The following is an 18043-nucleotide window of genomic DNA, read 5'->3' as shown; positions in this document are numbered from 1 at the left end:
CTATGAGTTGTCCAAGTTACCCACGAAACATCCACTGCATTGCACATGCATTGCACAAATATGGCAAGATCTACCGGCCACATTACACCCTATTCCGGGATCTACCCGGCTCACCACGCCTCACGATATCTAACGTGATCTTGTGAGACGTCACAGTATGAATACTGCCCATTGTGGGTGGGATCACTTTATGACAAATCTGCATCTTGGAATGAGACAGGTAAGCTCACTCTAATATGCAATCCCAAGATCTAAGCAAGGCATGGGATCTAACCCCCTTGCACATCTCTAGAGGGCACCCAGGTCACAGGCTGTAGAGTTGACAAACCTTCCATCAACCACAGCCATCCACCACAACACTAATTCCTGACGTCAAACCACCCTGACAAGTAGATTTAAACTTCCATGCAGCATAGCCATTTTGTGTTGTAAATTGATACCAACGTGAATATTCAGTAAGAGAGGAGGTCCCAAAGTGAGTGCTCATTAATGACATACTAATATATTAAAATGAGGTTCTTGGGCTCCCGCGGCATGTTTTACATTACTCCACTTGTATAGAATCATAGAACTTACAGTGCAGAAGAAGGCCATTCGGCCCATCGAGTATGCACCAGCCCTTGGAAAGAGCACCCTACTTAGCCCTACACCCAACCCCGTAACCCAGTCACTCCACCTAACCTTTCTGATGCTAAGGGGCAATTTAGCATGGTCAATCTACCTAACCTGCACATCTTTGAATTGTGGGACGAAATTGGAGGAAACTCACACAGACGCGGGGAGAAAGTGCAAACTCCACACAGTCAGCCGAGGCTGGATATGAACCTGGGTCCCTGGAGCTGTGAAGCAGCAGTGCTAACCACTGTGCCACTGTTACAAGAGGGGCTGAAATTCTGAAATCGGGATCTCGCTGAAGAGATTTGCATTTTCTAATTCTCTCTGGATTTAGAACCCACATCGTCGATCCCGCGCATGGCTAGTGTGGATTCCAAATCACCCCCAGTATATCATAGAATCCCTACAGTGCAGAATGGCCAGTTGGTCCATCACGTCTGCACCAACCCGACGAAAGAACATCCTACCTTTTTAAAAATAAATTTAGAGTACCCAATTATTTTTTCTCCAGTTAAGGGGAAATTTAGCGTGGTATCTTGTCCCTCCAGCACAAAGTTAAGTGCTTGTACCGTTTGTTTTTAGTACAACTGCGTTGCAAACTGTTTTAATAATCAGAGTATCCTACCTTCCTCCCTTTACGTTGGTACTGACTGGAGGGTACCCTGTTTCTCCAACACACAATTAGCGTCTGTACCATTTGACCTTGTATATATATATTTTACTGTTTTAATCCACCTACTCTGCACACCTTTGGGTTGTAGGGGTGAAACCCACGCAGAGTAGGTGGAGAATGTGCAACTCCACATGGACAGACCCAGGGCCAGGATCATACCCGGGTCCTCAGCGTCATGAGGCAGCAGAGCTAACCACTGCACCACCATGCCACCTGAAGAGCGCCCTATCTAGGCCCAAATGCTAATTTATCCCTGTAACTCCACCCAACCTTTGGACACCTAGGGACAATTTAGCATGGCCAATGCAGCTCTACTGCACATCTAAGGACTGTGGGAGGAAACTGGAGCATCCATAGGAAACCCACGCAAACACTGGGTCAATGTGCAACTTCTTGTAATGTTTCTGTGTTGTTTCTTCTTTGAATTTACAAAACAGCCTGTTACCAAACTGCTGTATTGATCTCTGTCCTTGGATGCTGTCCCTCTTCTCTCTCCCTGACCTTTGTCCTTGAATTTTATTGCTCAACTTGACCTCTGTAGATTACACCAGACTGGCTTAACAGAAGGCTGCTGTGAGGATCTGACCTCCGCCCTCAGAACAAGCCAGAGCCTAACCGCCTTGGAGCTGGGCTACAATAACCTGGCAGATATGGGAGTACAGCGATTGTCTGCAGCACTGAAAGATCCCAATTGTAAATTACGAACTCTGGGGTAGGTGCATTTTCTTCAAAATGATTTACTTAAGGGGCGGAATTCTCCGATCCCCCGCAGGGTCGGGGAATTGCCCGGGGCCGGCGTAAATCCCGCCCCCGCCGTGGCCAGAATTCTCCGCCACCCGGGAATCGGCGGGAGCGGGAATCACGCTCTGCTGATCAGTGTGTCCCCCACGCCGATCGGCGTGCCCCTCCCGGTGTTCTCCGGCCCGCGATGGGCCGAAGTCCCGCCGCTGACAGGCCTCTGCTGCCGGCGGGAATTGGAGCACCTCTGGTGCCGGCGGGAGTGGCGACGCGAGCGGGCCCCCGGGGTCCTGGGGGGCACGGGGCAATCGGACCCCGTGGGGTGCCCCCACAGTGGCCTGGCCCACGATCGGGACCCACCGATCGGCGTGCAGGCCAGTGCCGAGGGGGTACTCTTTTTCTTCTGCCGCTGCCACGGCCTCCACCATGGCGGAGGCGGAAGAGACCCCCCCCAACCGGGCATGCGCCAGTAGTGACGTCAGCGACGCATGCACGGACTGGCGAAGGCCTTTCGGCCAGCCCCGATGCTGGGCGGCGGGCACCAAAGGCCGTTGGTGTCAGTTTTGGCGCTGGCCGGCGGAGCTGAAACCAATCCGGAGAATTCCGCACCTTTGGGGAGGCCCGACGCTGGAGTGGTTGGAGCCACTTCGCTACACCAGGACCTCCCGCCCTGCTGGGTAGGGGAGAATCCCGGCCAAGATTCATCAGATGAGATGAAACAAGCTATTGTCAGATTTCTGGACACAATTGCAGCTCAGTGAAAAGTTAAGTATTTATGACCTTTTTTGCGTTAATTTGGCATATTTTCTCGCTCACCTAAGTAGGTGACTGTGAATGGATTTTCTTAAATTGATTAGAATTCACGATAGTCCAGATGTTATTCATACCTCAGTGTTGGCAGATACATGCTTTGTTCTGGAAGCTCATGTGTGCATGCGTCTATTGTTCATGTGATTCACCTCACAGGCAAATCACAATTTTTGCTACCAATCTGTAAATCAAGCCAAATATCCTAGGAGATTGACATCCTGGGATAATGGGTTTGATTAACCACAATGAAATAATGAATCATTGGGTCCCTGCAGTGCAGAAGGAGGCCATTCAGCCCATCAAGTCTGCACCAACTCTTATTAAATAATCTTTATTATTGTCACAAGTAGGCTTACATTAACACTGCAATGATGTTACTGTGAAAATCCCCTAGTCGCCACACTCCAGCGCCTGTTTGGATTCACAGAGGCAGAATTCAGAATGTCCTATTCACCTAACACACACGTCTTTCAGGACTAGTGAGAGGACACCGTAGTACCTGGAGGAAACACAGACACAGGGTGAATGTGCAGACTCTGCACAGACTATCCATAGCGGGAATCGAACCTGGGACCCTGGTGCTGTGAAGCACCAGAGCTAACCATTGCGCTACCATGCCACTTTGAAATAGTACCCTACCTATGCCCACTCCCCTGCCCTATCCCTGCAACCCCATTACTCCATCTAACTTTTGGACACTAAGGGACAATTTATAATGGCCAATCTTAACTTGCATATCTTTGGACTGTGAGAGGACCTGAAGTTTTCGACACGGGCTTGGAGGGCCGAAGGGCCTGTTCCTGTGCTGTACTTTTCATTGATGTGGAGATGCTGGCTTTGGATTGGGGTGAGCACAGTAAAAGTCTTACAACACCAGGTTAAAGTCCAAAAGGTTTATTTCGAATCACTAGCTTTCGTAGCACAGCTCATTCACCTGAGGATGGAGCTGTGCTCCAAAAGCTAGTGATTCGAAACAAACCTGTTGGACTTTAATCTGCTGTTATAAGACTTTTTACTGTAGTTTTCTTTTTTCTTTGTTCTTTGAAAACCATGCAGACACGGGGAGAATATGCAATCTCCATAAGGTCAAAATCGAACCGAAGTCCCTATGAGGCCCCAGTGCTAACCACTGTGCCACCGTGTCACTCTGAAGACAGTCAACAGCTGTAATGGGGCAGAACTAATAATTTTATGAAGTTCTTTTCATGGGCCGGCCTGTGACCAGGAACTTCCAATTGTGACTTAAACCCAGATTTTTACTCGCTCTTTAAAAACGGTTGCCTGATTTGTTGTTCTGATTTTTCTGCGGGGATGGGCGGTTTGGTTCAGAAGTTGGATCCACCGCCCTGGAACAAGTATATGGATTGCCGGGTGCAGATGTGGGCAGGGCAGAACGCCTCCCCTGTGCTCTGGAACTTTGTTCAATTAAACGAAAAAAGGAATGAAACTAAAAGCAGCCCTCCAACCATCACCTCTCATTCCCACACACTCTCCATGTCTTATCCATGGCAACCTATGCCACCTCATACCCCAACCCATGCCCATGGTGCCTCATACCCCCTGCTAATATATAGCTTGTTAGAGTGGGTATTCATCTTGCTGCAGTAGACATTGAGATTTCATAGCAACACTTGATACATTCCAGTACCTCAGTCTAATGTGGCAAAGATTCTGTGTTCAATCCCTGGGATTTGTGGATAGTATCACACCCTAATTCAGAGGATACACAAGGTCCACTTAAGGAATGGTTATTAATGCTAAACCCAAGTGAAAAAACTAAGTAAAATTGAAAAAATACTCCTTTTCAATTGTCTACTGTTAATTTTTTAAATCTTTGCCCCAATGTCCTTTATTAACAAGAAGACTAATAATTACTTTATCACACTGTAAATTATCATATATTGATGTAAATCATTATAATAGTGCACAGCATTATACACTGTTCTGGCTGATGTAATGCAATTCCGAGAAATACTGTGGGAATTTCAACTCTGGCTTCCCATTTCTCACCCTCAAAAGGGTGTTTGGGTGTTGAAGAACTATTGGGAACCTTGTGTGCCCATTTGCCCGCCTGAGTCAACTTTCAGGTAGATCCATAAATAGATGCCCAGAACTCAGAAAATAGGAACCAAAGTAAGCCATTTGGCCCTTTGAACTTGCTCAGCTATTCAATCCGATTGTGGCTGATCCTCTGTCTCAAAACCATATCCCCACCTTCTCCTCATATCCCTTGACACCTTCAGAGTCCAGAACGCTACCTATTTCCTTCTTAAATATAGTCAGTGACTTGGCCTCCACAGACCTCTGTGGTAGAAAGTTCCACAGGTTCACCACCCTCAGGGTGAAGAGGTTTCTCCTCATCGCTGTCCTGAATAGTCCACCCTGTGTCAGAGTCATAGATGTTTACAGCATGGAAACAGGCCCTTTGGCTCAGCTTGTCCATGCCGCCCAGTTTCTATCACTAAGCTAGTCCTACTTGTCTGCATTGGGCCCATATCCCTCTATATCCACTCCGCCCATGTAACTGTCTCACTTTTTTAAAGGAAAAAATTGTACCTGCCTCTGCCACTGCCTCTGGCAGCCCATTCCAGACACTCACCACCCTCTGTGTGAAGACATTCCCTCTCTGGTCTCTTTTGTATCTCTCCCCTCTCACCTTAAACCTTTGCCCTCTTGTTCTAGACTCCTCTACCTTTGGGAAAAGATGTTGTCTATCTACCTTATCCATGCCCCTCATTATTTTATAGACCTCTATAAGATCACTCCTAAGCATCCTACGCTCCAGGGAAAAAAAGTCCCAGCCTATCCAGCCTCTTCTTATAGCTCAGGCCATCAAGTCCTGGTAGCATCCTCATAAATCTCTTCTGCACTCTTTCTAAGTTATCAATATCCTTCTTATAATAGGATGACCCGAACTGAACACAGAATTCCATGTGTGGTCTTACTAATATCTTGTACAACTTCAACAAGACGTCCCAACTCTTGTATTCAATATTCTGACCAATACAACTGAGCATCCTGAATGACTTCTCCACCACCCTGTCCACCTGCGACTCCACCTTCAAGGAGCTATGAACCTATACCCCTAGATCTCTTTGTTCTGTAACTGTCCCCAACTCCCTACCATTAACTGAATAGGTCCTGCCTTGATTTGATCTACAAAAAGGAATCACCTCACATTTATCCAAATTAAACTCCATCTGCCATTCATCGGCCTACTGGCCCAATTGGTCAAGATCCTGATGCAATCTTATATAACCTTCCTCACTATCCACTATGCACCAATCTTGGTGTCATCTGCAAACTTACTAACCATGCATCCTACATTCTCATACAAATCATTAATATATGTAACAAATAACAGTGGACCCAGCACCGATCCCTGAGGCACACTGCTGGTCACAGACCTCCAGTTTGAAAAAATCACCCTCCACAACCACCCTTTGGCTTCGGTCGCCAAGCCAATTTTGTATCCAATTGGCTACCTCACCCTGGATTCCGTGAGATTTTACCTTTTGCAACAACCTACCATGCGGTACCTTGTCAAAGGCATTGCTAAAGTTCATGTAGACAATGTCGAATGCACTACCCTCATCTACCTTCTTGGTTACCCCTTCAAAAAACTCAATCAAATTGGGGAGACATGACTTTCCCCTTACAAAGCCATGCTGATTTTCCCTAATTAGCCCTTGTCTGTCTAAATGCCAGTAGATCCTGTCCCTCAGAATACCTTCTAACAATTTACCCACTACAGAAGTAAGGCTAATCGGTCTGTAGTTCCCAGTATCCTGGGACTGTGACCCCTTGTTCTAGACATGACCCCCCACATTCTTCTAAACTCCAGCAATACAGGCCCAGTTGACCCAATCCCTCCTCATGTGACAATTCTGCCAACACACTGAAAACGTGTTTATGCAAAATTGGCATCATATGCCTGTCATACGACTCTGTTTCTGCAATTTGATGATAAATGGGCAGAATGTGTATGGCATATTTCTCTCAGCCTTTCCAAAACTGTTAAGGTTTGTGTGCTTTTTCTTTTAAAAATCTTTGTGGAATCAGGGCGAGCACTCCGTATGTTTGCTAATAACATTGATGTGTCTCCAGTACAACTCTTCCACTCCCAGTGAAGGATAAATATTGCACCTCGAAATGCTGTTGCCAAATGCTAAATGAGCCTGAAGCACAACATTACACGTACTATCAGAATATACAGTGTCCAGCAAAATAAATGTATTTCACCATCAGCAAATGTCCCCTTGCCGGCTGCACTCTCACTTTTGAGTCTGGAAGCTGTGGAATAAGTGGGTAATCTCGGCTAACACCAGTATAGTACTGAGAGAATGCAACATTGTCGAATATGTTGCTTTTCAAGGTAGGGGGTCTGCATGTTTGTTCCAGTAAAGGATTTCATTTTACAATTTGAAGAATGGTAGGAAGCTCTTTCATTGCCCTGGCTATTCATCCTTTAACCGACACCATGTAAAACTCACTCACTAGTTATTCATCCATTTTAAATATGTGAGTTCTGCGATGTGCAAATTGGCAGCTGTTTGCTTGCTTGTGGCTGAGAATTTTCATGGAGCTGTTCCCACTCCAATGCCTTTGCTTCACTGGAAATGGAATGGCAGTTCTATAGAATTTATGCCGCACATGAGGAAAAGTTTTAGCAGTGGCAAGGGTGCAGTTCCAAGGAAATTCCTGGGGCTGAAATCCCCGCAGTCAGGATGCTCTGTTTTGCCGGCAGCCCGGGGATTTCCCGACGGTATGGACTTGTCCCACAATGGGAAACTCCATTGACCAGCCGGCGAAACGGAGCATCCCAACGACGTGCTGAACCAGAAATCTGATGTGGTGGGACAGAGAAATCCGCCCCTGGCCTATGGGATTAAGAGTCACAAAGTACTTACCTGAGGAAATATGTTCTTGCTATGGAGGGAGTGCAGCGAAGGTTTGCCAGGCTGATTCCTGGGATGGCGGGACTGTCATATGAGGAGAGTCTAAGTCGGTTAGCATTATATTCATTGGAGTTAAGAAGAGTGAGAGGGGTCTCATAGAAACTTATAAAATTCCGAAAGGATTAGACAGGGTAGATTCAGAAAGAATGTTCCCGATGGTGGGGGTCCATAACTAGAGACTATAGTTTGAGGATAAGGGGGTAAACCTTTAGGACTTAAGTGAGGAGAAATTTCTTCAACCAGAGAGTGTTGAACCTGTGGAATTCACCACCACAAAAAGTAGTTGAGGCCAAAACATTGTGTAATTTCAAAAAGGAATTAGATATAGTTCTTGGGCAAAAGAGACCAAGGGATATGGGGGGGGGAGGCAGGATCAGGGTATTGAACTTGATGATCAGCCATGATCATGATGATTGGTGGAGTAGGTTCGAAGGGCCGAATGGCCTCCTCCTGCTTCTATTCTCTATGTTTACTTCAAAAATATTATATTTGTTCCGAAGGGCTTGAGATATCCTGCAGTCATATTGGGTGGGATTCTCCCCTACCCGGCAGGGCGGGGGGTCCCAGCGGGACGGAGTGGCGTGAACCAGTCCGGCATCAGGCCGCCCTAAAGGTGCGGAATCCTCCACACCTTCAGGGGCGAGGCCCACCCCAGAGTGGTTGGCGCCCTGCCAGCCGGCGGGAATGTGACTTGGCGCCACACCAACCGGCGCCGAAGGGCCTCCGCTGGCGTCATCCCCGTACATGCACAGAGGGATTTGCTTCCGCACTGGGAATGGCTGAGGACCTCGGCCTCCGGAGCAGAACAATAGAGTGCCCCCACGGCACAGGCCTGCCCGCGGATTGGTGGGCCCCGACCGGGTGCCAGGCCACCGTGGGGGGCACCTCCCAGGGCCAGATCCCCCTGCGACCCCCCAGGAACCCCGGAGCCTTCCCGCGCCGCCAGGTCCCATTGGTAAGGGACCAACTCTAATTTACGCCAGTGGGACTGGCAAAGAACGGGCGGGATTTAGGCCCATCGCGGGCCAGGGAATTCGGTCAGCCCCAGGGCCCATTCTCCGAGGCGGGCGCACGACTCACGCTGGGCAATTTTTGGGAGGGGCAGGAGAATTAGGAGGACGGCGGAGGCGGAATTCACGCCGACCCCCGGCGATTCTCCCACCCGGCGGGGGGTCGTGCTACAAAAATACAAATGTTTTCACTCTGATCTGGCATTACCTAGCTGGTTCACGACAATAAAGTTATGTATTATGGACTTGCTAGGATATGCAGGGTTAATAAAATAATTTTGTTCCTGTGTTTCCTACAGGCTGTATCGCAACAACCTGACCAGTGCCTGTTGCCCAGACCTTGCGGATGCCCTCACTGCCAGATCCACACTGACTGAGCTCAACCTGAGCAGCAATAACCTGCAAGATTCAGGAGTGAAGTTGCTTTGTGTGGCCCTGAAGAATCCAGACTGTCGGATACAGGCTTTAAAGTAAGGCTGATGTCAATGCTGGCTTCTCTCCTTCTGACAAATCTGTGCAACATTACGATTCCTAATGATGTAAATTGGAAGACTACCCATTTCAGGAACCCTGCAGCACCCCCCCCCCCCCCCCCCCCCCCACTCCCCCCGATGACCCTTGTAGTGATCTGCATCACTGTACACAAGGGGTTAATGTAAATACACAACAACTAAGTAACCACTGGAGGGAGCACCAGAGATGTCATGATATGCAGACACGCAACCAATGGGTCATTAGAACAGGACACAACCAATGGGTAATCAGGACACTCAGAGGTGGCATTACCACAAGGGGGCACTACACGACCCACATAAAAAGGACAAGGCACACAGGCTCTGCCTCTTCCACCGTCAGAGACCTAGAGAGTAGGACAGAGTTTATTACAGCAACATCACACCCTAGCATTTGGTCAAGAGCAAGCATGTATAGTTACTGAGTTACTAGAGAGGCAGATTAGCAGAGTGTCAAACTCATTTACAGAGCATTGTTGATAGCTTAATAAATATGTTAAACTTATCTCTGAGTCTGGAGCATCTTTCAGCAGAGCCTACATCAAGTAACGGCTTATGTTACTCGCAGTAACAACACAACATGGTGCAGGAGTGACTGCTCAATCTCCCTAGTTCAACTCAGCAAGGTTAGAGACAACTGGCAACCGAATCCAGGCTCCTCATCAACTCAGGACCATAGGCAATCTCAGTGCTAACTGGCGTTCGTTCAAACAGAAATTCCAACTATGCATGGAAGCATCCAACCTAAATGGCACGGGCAATGCTCGGAAGATAGATCTTCTACTCACCGTGAACATGCAATAGAGATCTTCAACTCGTTCCAATACTCTGAAGGGCAGGACAAAATGAAATTCCAGACCATCCTGGACAATTCCGACAGCCACTGCGAGGTGGACACGAAAGAAATAGGTAAGAATGGCGTCAATACTCAGCACGAGGCAGAGGCAGGGTTGAATAAGAAGAAGACAGCAGTTTTGAATGGCAGCCATCTTGCATGTGCGCAGTCTGGCCAGGCTGCACATGTGCACTTCCCTAAAAGACGCAAACCGGCAAAATGATGTTTTGCACATGCGCGAGAAGCTGCGCATGCGCAGTTGCGAAAAGAGCGCACAGTAAAGGAACCTCAGTGTGCGCATGCGCAATTGAGTCCTACGCATGATGTCACAAGCGTCATGACATCAGAGGCACCAGACCATGCCCACTTAAAGGGGAAATGTCCGAAAATTAAAAACAAGAGTTTTAAAACCACAAAACACAATTCTTTCACCTCGAAAGACAGAACAATGCCTGAACTTCTACCAGCAGTTGAAAATAACCTCTGCAGCATCCTGGAACAAGGCAGTGCTTCAGATCCAGATGATGAATACCTGGATAACACATACCGAGTAGGCATCATCAAGAAGTGCGAATATGCCACACCTGGCACATTGCAAGTCCCGTCAATCCTTGCCGTGGATTTCGAGGACGAATGGAATGCATCGCAAGTCCCATAAATTCTTGCTGTGGATTTCGAGGACGAATGGAATGCAGTGATAGATATCAACCAATGCCCCATCCAATTCAAACTGCACACAATTTGTCTCGCAACTGCAACTCCCAACCTGATCTCGCAGTTGGACCATGAGAATCAAGAAGGCTCCCAATCTCCTTCCAGCTACCTGCAAACTCCAGGAATGCACTGGCAACGCAATTGAGGCACTGGGGTCCTGCCACCTGACAGTGTCCAACCGACTCATACAGACAAGCCTACGCTTCGAGATTGTTAAACCAGATAGGGGGTCCGTGCTAGGTGCGCATGCCTGCAAGCAGCTGAACCTCATCCGACGGGTCTACACCACGACGCTGTCTCATCCAGATCCTCAGCCCAGCATCGACAACATCCCAGTACCCAGATGTCTTCAGCGGGATGGGCACACTTCCGTATGAGTACAGGATTCTGCTGCGGCCTGACGCCAAATCAGTGGTCCATGCACCACGAAGAGTCTCCAGAAAGCGATGAAAAACTCCACAGTGAGACCACTGCACGACTCCACACAGAGAGCGATGAAAGTCTCCACAGCGAGATCACTGCACAACTTCACACAGAGAGCAACTCAAGACTCCATAACGAAGTCCATGCATGAACAAGTCTATGAAGGTCTATCAACCTTATCTGAGCAACCAGCAGCAGACTATGAAAGTCTACCAAGCTCACATGAACAACAAAAATACTATGACAGTCTACCCAGCTTATTTGAGCCACCAGAAAAAGACTATGAAAGTCTACCCAGCTCATTTAACCAACAAGAAGATACTGAATGTCTACCCACTGTATGTGAGACAAGTGACGAAGAAATCACAATTCCCACACAAGATATACAAGATCACAGTGAGACTGACAGATCTCAGCTTGTATGTACAGAAGCACTCAACAATCAAAATGAAACCTTGATGATTTTGACTCCAGAAGAGGAGCATCAAGAAACCAAAGATGATTCAAGTGAACCTGAAATGACTCCAAAAGAGGAGCACCAAGAAATCAATGATGATTCAAGTGAACCAGAAATGACTCCAGAAGATGAGCACCAAGGGATCAAATAGGAATCACATCAACTACAAAGGAGTGATGTCACAAAGATCCATGCAACATCAGATCATTCACACAATCCTCAAGAAGAAACGCACAATGAAACATCAGATACCACAAAAGACACTGACACAAATAACTTTGAGAATGACTCGAATTATCCACACGGAACAGTCATTGAGCGCGACAAAAACAACAAGCACGACAAAAACAGCATCAAGTACGATAACAAAGACAACAAAGATGACATACAGAATCGCGACCACAAGCTTAGAAAAAAAAGTCTCAATCAGACAACGAAGTGATTCGACCATTCGAACACCTCATGATGACTTCTTGGTTACTTAAACACAAGAACACTGACGACGTTCACAAAGAAATGACAACATCAACATCAGCACTTCAACAACAAAAGAAGAAAGCCACTCGACTTTACAAATTCATAAAGTTTGGACTCATAAATATTAATTGGTATTGTATAATCATCAATATCAACACAATTTGTACATGTCATCAATTACCGACCTGTTTTGTACAATTTTCTTTAACAAAGCACAGAAAATATGTAACAAGGAAAATGGGGGGATGTAGTGATATACATCACTGTACATACACAAGGGGTTAATGTAAATACACTACAACTAAGTAACCACTAGAGGGAGCACCAGAGATGTCATGATATGCAGACACAAAACTAATGGTAATGAGGACACTCAGAGGTGGTATTACCACAAGGGAGCACTGCACGACCCATATAAAAAGGACAAGGCACACAGGCTCTGCCTCCTCCACCGTCAGAGACCTAGAGAGTAAGACAAGGTTGATTACAGCAAAATCACACCCTAGCTTGTGATCAGGAGCAAGGATATATAGTTAGCGAAATAGACAGAGTTACTAGAGAGGCAGATTAGCAGAGTGTCAAACTCATTTACATTGTATATAGCTCAATAAATATGTTCAACTTATCTCCGAGTCTGGAGCATCTTTCAGCAGAGCCTACATCAAGTAGCAGCTTATGTTACTCGCTGTAACATAAAACAACAACCGTCAGGTCTAAAGAAAAGTGGAGGGTCGGGGTGGGGAGAGGGAGGAAGCAGCAAGTTAATGAAGGCCTGAAAAACTAAGGACTACCTTGTTATTCTCGCAGGTATCCATTGGATCCTCAGCGCTGGATGCCTTCCTTGTACAGGAGTCTGCAGCCAGTGACTATTGTAGTAATTGGCCTATGACGCCTGAAGTAGCAGCTTCATTTCTGCCTGACTTTCGAGCCCTATCAGGGGCTGGACATCTGTGCGCTGGGACTGGGCTACAGACCTCAATTCACAAACGTAGGCACAGTGAATTTTACATATAATCTGCCTGACCAGCACAAATAATATCAGAGACCTTGTCGGGGTCAAATATTCTCAGCTACAGAGCAGGTTAAGTACCGAGTAAAGTGCCCTTAACACTGTACCATTGATAGGTCTCTACTTTGGTTAATATATCTTAGGTGTCACCGCACTTATATATTACTCGACAGATCTTGAAACTGAGCTTCATGCGTGAAGTAAATTGGGCGGAATTCTCCCATTGGGCTGCTGAGTGCCGATGCCGGCGCAGAAACGGGAGTGTTTTACTCCGGCGTCGGCGCCCGTTCCGGGACCCCATTCTGCAGTCCACAGTGGAGTAGCATGGCACTGGAGCAGCCCTCGTCGCATACCCCAACTGGCGCCGCGCGGGACCCCCCAGCGGGGGGGTCGGAGAATTCCGCCCATTGTCTTTTATTCAGTTAGTTTTAGATGTCTCTTGATCAGGTCAGTTTGCTTGCAAATACAGAGTATTTTAAAGTTTGTTTTGTCCAAGCAAACACAGAGTACTGAGTTGAATTCAATACAAATTACAGCTCTTGATATTTTCTTCAAATTGAATACACAATACAGAAATGTTGAAAATAAACAAAATGGCGGTTCAAAGCAAAAGTGCAGAAAGTACCTTCAGAAATGAAGTCAGGTGATTCCGGAATGAATTGTTCAAAACCGGCATGTACATTTTAAGGTTATTGTTATGACCAATGTCTTTCCCCTCTCTGTCTGTGATTGGGTTAAAGTAATTACAGTTAATTCAATTCGATTGAGATGTCTGTCCGTCAAATTTTAATATGGGGTAATTGAAATACGTCTTTCTCATGAAGCCTTATCCGTTGTCATGAAAACTGTTTCTGGGAATATAGCCCAGAAACTTAAATTAACAAAATGTGTCCTTGCTCTGTCTGGCCTCATTATCTTGATGTTCCTCATGTGACATACAGCAATTTTTACTGTCATGCTTGAAATGTGGGTTTTTAACAAACCATTTTAAGAAACCATTTTAAATTTTGGGTCACTTATTCCTTTAAACTTGTTATACACTGAAAAGGTAGATTCTATCAACCAGCAAAGGCTCCCCGATCAGGTATAGCATGGGGTTAGATAGAGAATATAGGTGTGTCAACTTCCCTACTAATAATGCAGCTTAACCAACTCAGTAAGGCTCCTCAAACGTCATAATTCCAGTCGTTTTTGCTGTCACATTAGCCATCGCACCATTTTGGGTAATAGCTGAGGATGCACTTTGTGTTCAGCAGTTGCAGTAGTATTTGGGTGTGAATAGTATTTCTGGATTGGATTTGGAGTTTCAAGAATAATTGGGTTTGTACAGGTTGTGATGTGGATTAGTATTTTTACTGGATGCTGCTATCAAAGTATGTTTCTGCTTGTTTCCCTCAGTTTAAAGGATACTAGTCTGACTGCCGCTTGCAGTGAGAATATTCTGTCTGTTCTGCGCACGACATGTCAACTCAGAGAGTTGAACCTGAGCACGAACAAGTTGGGGGGAGCAATCAAAGTGAAGCGCCTCGCACAACAAGCCAACTGCAAACTCCACCTATAGAGCACAAAACAGGTAATCATTTCACTTGCTATTAAATTTGATATTCCTACAATTTTGCTGCCTGCTCAACACTCTGTGGCCTGCTCTAGACAATCATGGGTCTGAGACACTCACCACTTCATCTTCTGCTCTGAGCAGCATGGTCTAAAACACCACCCCATATCCTACACTGGACTCCAGGCTCTGGAAACACTCACTGTTCCACCCAGTCTCCTACTATTGTAGGTTAACGTGAAGCGCAGCCTGTTTAGGAGTGGAATGGAAAATGGGGCAGGGCATGTATGAGGAGTAATGGTGTACAGTGTGTTAGTGTTTTGTAACAGCATGTGTGATGGAAAATAAGGTAGGTATTTAATTCTGTGCAACAGGTTACTTCTGAGCCATGCTTTGTGATTGTTTTCTGAGCTGCCTCCCAGCAGGTCAGTGCCTGTATAGAATCATAGAATCAGACGGTTTACAGCATGAAAACAGGCCCTTTGGCCCAACTTGTCCATGCCGCCCAGTTTTTACCACTAAGCTAGTCCCAATTGCCCTCATTTGGTGTATTACCTTCCATACCCAGCTTTCCCATATAACTGTCTAAATGCTTTTTAAAAGACAAAATTGTACCCGCCTCTACTACTGCCTCTGGCAGCTCGTTACATTCACCACCCTCTGTGTGAAAGAATTGCACCTCTGGACCATTTTGTGTCTCTCCCCTCTCACCTTAATCCTATGTCCTCTGGTTTTAGACTCCCCACCTTTTGGGAAAAGATTTTGACTATCTACCTTACCTGTGCTCAAAGTCGACTCTGATTCAGTGCTGTGTGCCCCTTTCACTTGTTTTCTGATGTCAAGTTAACCATGTCTTCAAACACCTTTCAATCTCTCCCTGGAATAGAACAGAGCATTTCTGTAACACTCTGGAACAAGTACCAGGGCAAGTTCACATATCTGACTGGAGGTTCAGGGATAGGTGGGCCAGCAATGGTCAACAGTGAGGGGTTGTGGTCCAACATGGCTTCTAGGTGTTTTGTGGTGCCATACATTACAACAATGGCTACATTCCAAAAAGTATTTAATTGGCTGTAAATCACTTTGCGATTGCCTGAGACCGTAAAGAATGTTATATAAATGCAGTTCCTTATTCCTTAGTTTCGTTCTCATGAACTGGTTTCTGCACATGAACTCTGTATCCACTAGAGGACAGAAGAACATTGCAACAAATGAGTGGTGCCATGACTACATTCAAAATCTAAGAACTTACACTATGAAAGGAGATATATACTGTACATTTGAATGTATACCCTGAATAGGAATGATAACTGTCAATTTGAATTTATATTGTACATATGGGCCAGGATACCCCTTTGCAGGTCCGCCTCATTACCGGTACCAGCGAGAATGGAGAATTTGGCGTTCAGTTACATTTCCATTTAGTGCAGCGGTGCCGGAGAATCCCACCTGCGTGAAGGAACCAAGAATCCAGCCATGGTTTGCGTTGCAAATAGAACCTTAGATTCTCCATTGAAAAATATGATGTGCACAATAATTATACTGTGTATATAAATTTATATCATGCATGTGAATCTGAATTGTATACAGGAATTTTCGCTGTACAAGAAATTATATTTTGTCTAACAATTATACTATGTATACTAATTTGTAGTATCAGATATTTGATTGATCCTGAAATAGATTATTTGCTTTTTCTGAGTAAGTTTCCAGTACTATATATTTAGTTTCTTTGCCCTTTGATGCTCGTTTCTTGCACGGCTGTCCACAGGTTACCATGTAGCCCTGACACCTCAAGACAATATCGCCTATTTGCAATCCACCGAACATATAGCTCCAAATGTTATAACAGTATGATCATGCACAATCATAGAATTTACAGAGCAGAAGGAGGCCATTCGGCCCATTGAGTCTGCACCGGCCCTTGGAAAGAGCCCCCCCCCACTTAAGGCCATGCCTCCACCCTATCCCCATAACCCAGTAACTCCACCTAATCTTTTGGACACTGAGGGGCAATTTAACATGGCCAATCCACCTAACTTGCACAACCTTGGGCTGTGGGAGGAAACTCGAGCACCCGGAGGAAACCCACGCAGACAAAGGGAGAAAGTGCAAACTCCACCCGAGGCCGGAATTGAACACAGGACCCTGGTGCTGTGAGGTAGCAGTGCTAACCACTGTGACATCATGCCGCCCACGATATCCTAGACAAAATGAATTTTTCAATCGCTCTTAACAACCTCTTTGTCATCAGCTGTCCTTCAGTTCAAGAATGACATCTACTCGGGGCTGTACGTTTCTGCCTTGGGTCCTCATATGTTTGCCGGGGCAGTTTGATTGTCTCCCCAACTATTGCGGGACATTTTGGTGTGGGTGGCACTGCAAAGATTGCCCTTGGTACTGAGGCCTGCAATCATCATGATGGCTATTGGACTTGTCCGGAGCAGAATAAGGAAGGATTATTCCTTCATGCTTGCTTTATCGACCAACTGGAAGGAAGTTGGATAGATTTAGAGGGGGGCCAGAAAAGTCAGGCAATCCTTCAGCTGAAGAATGGATTGAGGCTGTGCAGATGGTCATGGCATCCAAGGGCCTCACTGAGAGTAAGCAGGCAGCGCTTCTAATGGCGCATCTGTTTGCAAAGGCCGGTACAGGAATACTAAGGAGAGGCGGTGATGTCCGAGAGACTCTGCAACTGATCTTTGAAGTCTTGACAAGGGATTGGTCACAGCAGTAGTCTGCAGTCATTTCAGCATAAACACTACAATCATAAGCAGTCTGGTGGAAAGGATATAGTCTCAGTATCTCATGAGCTTGCAAATCTGTTTGACTACATTGCCATCCGAGAACCATCCTCCTTCAAATCAACACTGGAAACACAGCTGAAATTTTTAGGTTTCTCTGAGATTTCCCTCACATTCTTCTAAACTCCAGTGAATGTAATTCTAACTGACTCAATCTCGCCTTGTACGTCAGAAATCAGTCTGGTAAACTTACGTGGCACGCCCTCTATGGCAAGAACATCCTTCCTCAGATGAGGAGACCAAAACTGCACACAATTGGCTGAACCTTATCATATTTTTTCAAAGTGACTGAAAATCGGCACGTAGCTCTCCAACTTCACAGACCAGGGGCAGGATTCTCCCCTACCCGGTGGTGCGGGCCATACTGGCTACGAGGAGTGGCGTGAACCACTCCGGCGTCGGGCCGCCTGGAAGGTGCGGAATCCTCCTCACCTTCAGGGGCTAGGCCGGTGG

General features: G+C 46.3%; 1 protein-coding gene across 4 annotated transcripts in view; it reads left to right on the top strand.

The window, feature by feature from the left end:
* Positions 1-16379, top strand: part of LOC119976142 (NACHT, LRR and PYD domains-containing protein 3-like) — a 41025-nt gene extending 24646 nt beyond the window's left edge. For 3 of the 4 annotated variants that reach the window (XM_038816338.1, XM_038816340.1, XM_038816337.1), the window contains 4 exons: positions 1830-2000; positions 9104-9274; positions 14630-14804; positions 15927-16379. In XM_038816338.1, the coding sequence (XP_038672266.1) occupies positions 1830-2000; positions 9104-9274; positions 14630-14792 (505 nt within the window). In that variant the 3' untranslated portion in view covers positions 14793-14804; positions 15927-16379. Of the gene's footprint in view, positions 1-1829; positions 2001-9103; positions 9275-13029; positions 13119-14629; positions 14805-15926 lie in introns of those variants that run through there. The other variant, XM_038816339.1, reaches the window with a different exon arrangement.
* The last annotated feature ends 1664 nt before the right edge of the window (positions 16380-18043 follow it).

The sequence above is a fragment of the Scyliorhinus canicula genome, chromosome 13, assembly GCF_902713615.1.
Source record: "Scyliorhinus canicula chromosome 13, sScyCan1.1, whole genome shotgun sequence".
NCBI classification, from domain to species: domain Eukaryota; kingdom Metazoa; phylum Chordata; class Chondrichthyes; order Carcharhiniformes; family Scyliorhinidae; genus Scyliorhinus; species Scyliorhinus canicula.
This window is presented reverse-complemented; position numbering and strand designations above follow the sequence as displayed.